This window comes from Histomonas meleagridis, assembly GCF_020186115.1.
Source record: "Histomonas meleagridis strain 2922-C6/04-10x chromosome Unknown contig_40, whole genome shotgun sequence".
Taxonomy (NCBI): Eukaryota; Parabasalia; order Tritrichomonadida; family Dientamoebidae; genus Histomonas; species Histomonas meleagridis.
Window position 1 is genome coordinate 243813 of NW_027150884.1, and position 7705 is coordinate 251517.

The window sequence follows — 7705 nt, forward strand, 5'->3', positions numbered from 1 at the left end:
ACACTTTCATCATTTATTATTACTTTTAAAGAATATAAAATAGTGATACAATTTAAAATGACATTATCATCATCACTAAAGACAAAAAATGATACAAATGATAAAAGTTCATTATTTAAATTCTTTATAATACCGAAATCAACGCAAACTTTAATTATTGATAAAATAAATTTTTTTGATTCATAATTATAAGAATCGATTTTATTGATATTTATACAAGAAAAAGTTTTCTCAGCAAATAAATTTGAACTTTTAGATAGTATTAAAGCTAACTCAAGAATATATAAATAAACATTTGGATACATATTTAAATTTATATTAAACATTTGTAAGATATCAATTTGATTAATTAATTGTTCTTTTCTAAATTCATTTGATGAATAATAAATTAAAAGATCTAAAGCTGAAACAACTAAAGAATTTGTTTTAAAATTTGTTACATTAATAATAATATTAATTTGTTGTTCATCTAACATTATATCATCATTTGATATAATTATTTTTGTTATTATTTCAAGTAAAACATTTTGTGTTGATAAATCTGAACGAATTAAAATTTCAAATAATTTTGGAATTAATTCCATAATATTTGGAATATCAATATACTCAATTTGTCTTTTGAGGATTTTTAATGTTAAGCAAAAAAGTTCATTAGTTTTGTTTAATGACAAATTAAATATGAATTTTAATTGTTCGATACCAATAAAAAACTTTTTATCTTTAGTTAATAAGATTAATATAAATATCACTTGTGTATATGACTTATCTGATGGAATATTATTTAAAATATTAGTGCAAATTGAAAATAGATTATCACCAAACTCAGAAATTAATATTTGATTTTCTTCAATTATATTTGTTATTATCCAAAGAAGAATTTCCATAAGTTTTATATCAATTATATTCAAAAAAATTGTTGAAATTGAACTATCAAGAATTCTTTTTTGACTATCAAAATCTAAAGACTTACCAAACGAATTTAAATAGTTTTGTATTTTAATTCCCATTTCATAATCAATAGGAGCAGAAATTTGTTTAATCTCTTCATTAGAAAAATCATCATCTAAATCAGGTCTGTAATATGAAACATGTTTTTCCACATATTTTGGTCGAAAATCATAATCATTTAAAGGTGGTGAAAAAGGTTTTTTCCAATCATTTAAAGGATAAGGTTTCATAAAAAAAAATGGTTCAAATTTCCAAATCTACAAACAATTTTACTTATTTTCCATCATCATAACCAAACAAAACTTCAGTTATATCCTCAAAAAACAAACAAAACAAAATCCAACAAACCCATCATCGACCGTTTATACCATTTCAACGATATACAAAAATCAAAACTTTATTCCACATCAAACTTTCAATGATCGAATTCTTGCTCTTTTCTTTGCGTTCATTTGTTTTTCGAACAAGTCGAATGCAGCGTTTGCCACTATTTCCTGTGTTAATTGTGCTGTTTTCATTCTTCTCTTGAATTCCTTCAAAGCCCTAGCTATTGATTGTATCAATTCCTTACTCATCAACTTATCAGGAATATTTCGAATGAATTCATCGAATTTTATATTCAGCGACGGCAAATTATCCAACATCACTTGTAACAAAGCAGGGTCATCATATGCCTTCAAAGTTAATTCATCCCAAACACTTTTATCAGCGACTTGGATTGCATATTCCACAGTTTCCTTTGGGTTTTTAATGTTATTTAAGTGTATTCTCATACCGTCAAGTATCGCACCAGTTTTCTTTGATAAGAACGCGGCTTCTCTATAAAGCTTTTCATCTATTGCAGTTTGTCTAGCAACAGTATAATCGAATTCGGAACTATTTAATAAATAATTCATAGTTTCCGGATGATGGAACTTAATATATAACACAGCCAAATCAGTTCCATAAGGCTTTGGTATTGGTATATGCATTTTATATAATTGATGTAAATAATTTAACATATGTTGACACATTTGGACCGTATTTGTCTTAAAGTTCGGCAATACCAAAATCGGCTTCATTTGTTCAGTATGTGATAACATAAATTGGGTGAAAATATCTCCATAAGTTCGATATAATGTATCGAATCGTTTTAATGGATAATCATATAATTGATATTTCTCGATATCATCGAAAAGATTTAAATAATTCGCAGTGAGTCCTGAGTCAAAAGCTTTTGAATGTTCACCAATTCGATGATATAATATCATTAATGGGATATGAAATACTTTTTCCGAATCTGCTTTGATTTGGACGTCATTTATCAATAGTTTCGGATCGAAACTATCAGGCGGTAAGTTCGAAAACACTTGACAAAATCGTTGTGTATCATTATGAATTAATTCTCGTAAAATCGGCACAAGTTTTGGTGTGTTCTTTAATTCTTCAAGTGGAACATAACTTGCAAGTGATGATATCGCATCATTGTTTTGGAATAGTTCTATAGCTCGATCCCATTCTTCATTACGTGGCTTAAGATATTTATTACATAGTTCTGCTGCTTTGTTATAATCACTTTTGGACTTAATAAAATGTGATAAAATGCGCATAACTAAATCAACACGTTCATTGTCCGTTAATGATGGTAACATACTTTCAAACTTCTTAAGACATAATTGATCTTCATTACGATCTAAATGCATTTGTAAACGCTCGGCCCAACTTGAAAATGTAATACAATAAACAAATTGATCTAAAACTAATATAAATTTGCCTTTCGTTGTGGGTAATAACGTGACGTATTTACTCGGCTTAATGGCATTCTCTGGAGGAGAAACATAACTAATGGTTAAGTTTTGGTCAATATAAAACATACATTCTTTTTTCGCGTCATCATAAAATAATTGCATCGTGATCGAATCTTGAACTGCTAAGGATAAAACATTACGATGGACATTGACAACAATCTCACGTGTGGTAGTAAGCCATAGTTCATAATATAAGGAACCAAATGATAAACCTAAGATGGAATCTGATAATTGTAAAAAGGTACACCTGGGGTTTTGGATGGGAGAATTGGGAAATACTGGTGTTATTTTATAAAGTTTTTCTTCGTTCTTTTCACGAATTACATTAATCGAAGTAAAAGAGGCCCAAGCAATAATTCCGTTTTTCCACCAAACTGTTTGTATAAAACCTTCATTCTCGGAAATTGTTGTCTTTTTCATTCGGAGCCAGCCTTGACTTATACGAATAATACTACCATTGGTATCTGAAAAAATGGCATTGAATTCTTTGGTGGAAGCATAGTTTGGATCAAGAGCACATGCTGAAATAGAAACGCCGTGCGAAACTGTAATAACTGACTTATTTTCCGATATTGGATAAAGATTTAAATTTCCATTTCCAGTGGAAAATAAAACAAACTTCCCTGTGGAATCAACAGAGATATAAGTTATCTGAGCATCACTTTTGGTATACTCAATTAATGTTTCACCTGATAATTTTGCCACAACACATCTTCCATGTTCAGTTCCAAATACAATTTTGTCATCAGAAGTTATTGCAAATGCGGATATTTGATCTGTTTTATCATTTTTATCTGTAATCTGTAATGAAATTTGAGGGTATTTGAGTATAGGTTCTTCCATTTTGCAGGCGGTTTTGTAAACTTGAACTTAACGGTTTTTAAGCAATTCACTTTTTGGAATTGCAGAAATTTTACAATGCGCACGTTAAACTCTGCTTCAGTTGTTTATCTTGACTGTATTTTTGGAAAGTAATGAATTCACAAAAAAAAGAGCTAAAGGTTAGCCTACTAGGAGATGGGGCTGTTGGAAAAACATCTTTAATCCTCACTTATTTTTCAGGCAAATTTCCCCTTGAAATAATGGGCATAATTGAGTCTGATTATAAAAAAAATGTTATTTTTAACAAAATTCCATATAAGCTTAACATTTGTGATTGCTGTTGTGGAGCTGAAGATTTTGTTTCTCTTAGAAGGAAACTTCTATATCAAGGTACTGATGTTGTTATTCTATGTTTCTCTCTTGTTTGTAAAAATTCCCTAGATGCAATTATGAATTATTGGATAGATGAAACCAAACAATATTTTTCAGAAACACCTTCATTTTGTTAGGAACCAAAACAGATTTACGTGACGAATTCATACCGGATCCGTCAAATTATTCTTATGAACCTATTTCATCTCAAGAAGGAAAGTCAGTTGCAAAAGAAATAGATGCGTTTGGTTACATTGAATGTTCTGCTAAAATCGGATATAATTTAGATGAAGTTTTCCAACTTGCAATAAAAGCTGCTTCAAGCCAAAAATTTAATACAAAGATAGATAAAAAAGAAATTTGCAGAATATTTTAAGTAAAGAATTTTGCTCTGTTATTATTCTCCTATGTTTTCTCTTAATTTATTTGTCATGACAATTTGTGTTTAATAACTTTAATAATAAATATATTTTTAAATATATATATATATATATATATATATATATATGAATAGAAAAAATATATTATTTTTATTAACTAAAAGTTAAACATCATGATGTGTGATATCATGTATGATATCATTGTTTAATTCATACCATTTTTTTATTTTTGTTAGACACCTAAAATGCATATAAAATTAATAAAGATGTTAATGTTTTTTACCCAGATATATGAAATAGATGTTGATTTATAAATATCGTAAGCTTAATGATACTGAGTGTTATAGTACTCTAATTATAATTATATACAATGTACAACTGTCTCATTTATGTCATGGAAGAAAGATATATTATCTAATTTGTATCGAAATTCCAATTTATTAACTACGAATTTCACAAATATGCAACATAAAAGACTGAGTATCCATGTGCATCATATGTATATTATGAGCAAACACTGTATCAATTACGATCATTTTTTTACAAATGGGTTTTTGTTGATGATTCAAAAAGTTAAACCCCTTAAGTGCAAAAGCGGCTATTTTGAGGAAAATTCAATATAACATTGTTTGACAACACACAATTCAAAAAAGCTTTTTTCGATATCCCTTCAAATTTTTCAGAAATTCCGGTGTTTTAGCTCTGTGGTTAAACCTAAATTTTTTTCTGTTCTTGATATAAACATATTATATAAATTGATCATAATTAATAACGAGGTAGTCTACCTTATAAATACAAAAATAGATAAAATTTTTAATAATATATTTAAAGAAATTCATATTTTTATTTTCACAAATAAAAAATTTTTGTCAATTGAATTGAAATCATACTTCACATCATTCATCAAATTCATTGATCAATGAACATAAAAATTATTCTTCTTATTGCAACTGGTGTTATTGCACTAGCTGGTTTGATAGGGCACCTTGTTGTTTGCGCCACATGGACTTCAATAATCAATCCAACATTTTCAAACGCGGGTGGAATCTGTGCAACGCTGAACATTTCTGCTATTTGCATTTGTTTGTTTGCTGCAATAACAATTGTAGGAATCATTGTTTTAATCATTCTTAAATTTGCAACCAAAAATGTTAACAAGTGGCTCCTAATTGGTATTGGTTGTGTTTGGGCCATCACTTTTGTATGTGCTTGCATTAACTTTTCTAAAATGTTTAATCCAAATGATGATGCAGAGAAATTAGCAAATAATAATAATTTTGTAGAATTTTCAAGGCAAGTTGCTAAATATTCTTTGTCTTCTACTGAAGCTTTAAAGGATTGGAGGGAATTCTTGAAAAGATTAACTGATAAGTACGGAGATAAAGAAGATGATTGGAAAAAGATAGTTTTTCCCTATACTTCACTTCTTGCTTTCTTGATCGTTGAAATAGTCGGAATCGTTGTATACATCATTACTCTTATATTTTTCTTAAAGGGTTAAACAAATGGAAAAAAGAATCTGAGTAAATTATTTTCTTTTCTTTTTTTAAAGAAACTATACAACAGCGTTATAAATAATATTGTTTTTATGAGCCATTTTAATCTTTTTGATTGTGTGGCTTTTGTTAAAAATTACAATAGTCAAAATATAACGAAACCACATTAATGTGGTAAACTTCTCAAAATAAAAAACGTTATGTGCAAATCAAACCAATTTTTTGCATAGTTTATTATGCACTTTTTTCATTTCCAAAAAAGAGGAACATGCAACTCCACATTTCAAAATTTTTGAAATAGAGATAATTTCAATATGCAGACCTATATTACAATTCTTATCATCTTCGAAAAGAATGTAAACCGCGTTTAATCTTCACATTTGAATCAACCATTCTTGATCAATACCAATATTTAAGAATGTCTTACCATTTTTTAAATATTTGATGACGACTTTTTGCTTTCTACATGTGTTTTATTTCACTGGTAATTTACTATTCAAGCTAATTTCTAATTTATGACTTAGTTCATAAATGTGTTTATCAAGCAAAACAAAAATTAGCTTTCATTTTGTCAAATCAAGCCATTAAATCTAAATGAAAATATTACCAAATTTTCTTTATTTCTGTCTTAACATTAATCAAAATAAGATCCAATGAATCAATACTTCTAAGAAAAAAGATTTTATTATGTTTACTGTTCAAAACTGTTATTTAATTCCTTCCTTTCTTTTTCATTGAGTTTTTACAAAAGTATTTTTTTCTTGTTGTTGACAAACAAGCGGTTAGTTGTCAATTTCTGTTGACAAAGAATGAGCGCCAACGTGGACGAAGGAATCCAAGTTGGCCGTACGACAGATGTTTTACTGGCAAAAGCGCGGCATTATACCAATGTATATTCGACCCGCAAAGATTGTCAGACCATAAAAGAGCAAATTCTTGAAATCGTTGAAGATAAAGACAAATACTGGAACACACTTGCATCATTTCTTCATGGTCAATGTTCCAAGCAAGAATATGATGATGTCATGAACCAATGTCTTACTGATTACAGAGCCAAACTTTTACATAATGATTTAATTCGTTCCATTTTATTTAATGCGCATTTTTCTATGATTCCTCCTCCTGGAGTGAACATAGTCAAAACGCCCACCCCTCCACAACCCAGGCCTATTCAAGCGCCATCACAGAATTCTCGTAATTCCTCATTTTCAACATATTCCGCTTCAGACATGCGCCATCTTCCTTCCATTAACCAGCTCTCTAGTCGTATTGGCATATTGCTTAGTTCTCGCAACATAAAAGTCGAAAGTAAAGCGACTGGAATTTTATTTCAAGAATTAAAGCGATTTATAATGTCAATTCTTGAAAACAGTGCGCTGCTTGTGTCAAGTAAAGGCATTAACCCACAGGAGAACATCGTTATAACACATGCGCAGATTATGCACGTGTTAAATTCGGATTATCGGATCTTAAACGTTGTCTCTCCTTCGCTGCTGTCGAAATATTCGTCATTTTTGCAATAGCAAATTTATAAACAACGTCTTTATTATTCTTTTGGCCTTAAATTTAATTAAATAAAAATAAATTTTTTTTGATAATAATGGAAAATTTGAAATCTTTAAACAATGAATTACTTTCTTTTCAAGTGAAGACTTGCCAACAAAAACATGTTTGTGATTTAAGAACTTCTTGTAAAATCATTATGACATTATTACTGTAAAAAGATAATTTGCTTATAAAAAATTATTTTAATAAAATAATATTTGGAAATTATTTAAAATATTTAATGCATCACTTATGAAAGCAACAAAAGAAAAACATTTCGATATCATTCAAATCATTAAGGAAAAACTATTAATATATTAAGCAAAAATAAAGATCAAACAAGTAACTTATATAT

The 7705-nt window shown here is 28.6% G+C and overlaps 2 protein-coding genes across 2 annotated transcripts; one reads left to right on the top strand and one right to left on the bottom strand.

The window, feature by feature from the left end:
- Window positions 1-1355: 1355 nt before the first annotated feature.
- Window positions 1356-3578, bottom strand: GO595_006098 (vacuolar protein sorting-associated protein 41-like; the record flags this gene model as incomplete). The annotated part of the gene is made up of 1 exon (XM_067919414.1): window positions 1356-3578. The coding sequence occupies one exon, from the start codon at window positions 3576-3578 to the stop codon at window positions 1356-1358; it is 2223 nt and encodes a 740-aa protein (XP_067773694.1).
- A 3036-nt stretch (window positions 3579-6614) lies between these two features.
- GO595_006099 (transcriptional regulator of RNA polII, SAGA, subunit) lies at window positions 6615-7328 on the top strand (the record flags this gene model as incomplete). The annotated part of the gene is made up of 1 exon (XM_067919415.1): window positions 6615-7328. One exon carries the CDS (start codon window positions 6615-6617, stop codon window positions 7326-7328), a length of 714 nt encoding a protein of 237 aa, XP_067773695.1.
- Window positions 7329-7705: the final 377 nt, after the last annotated feature.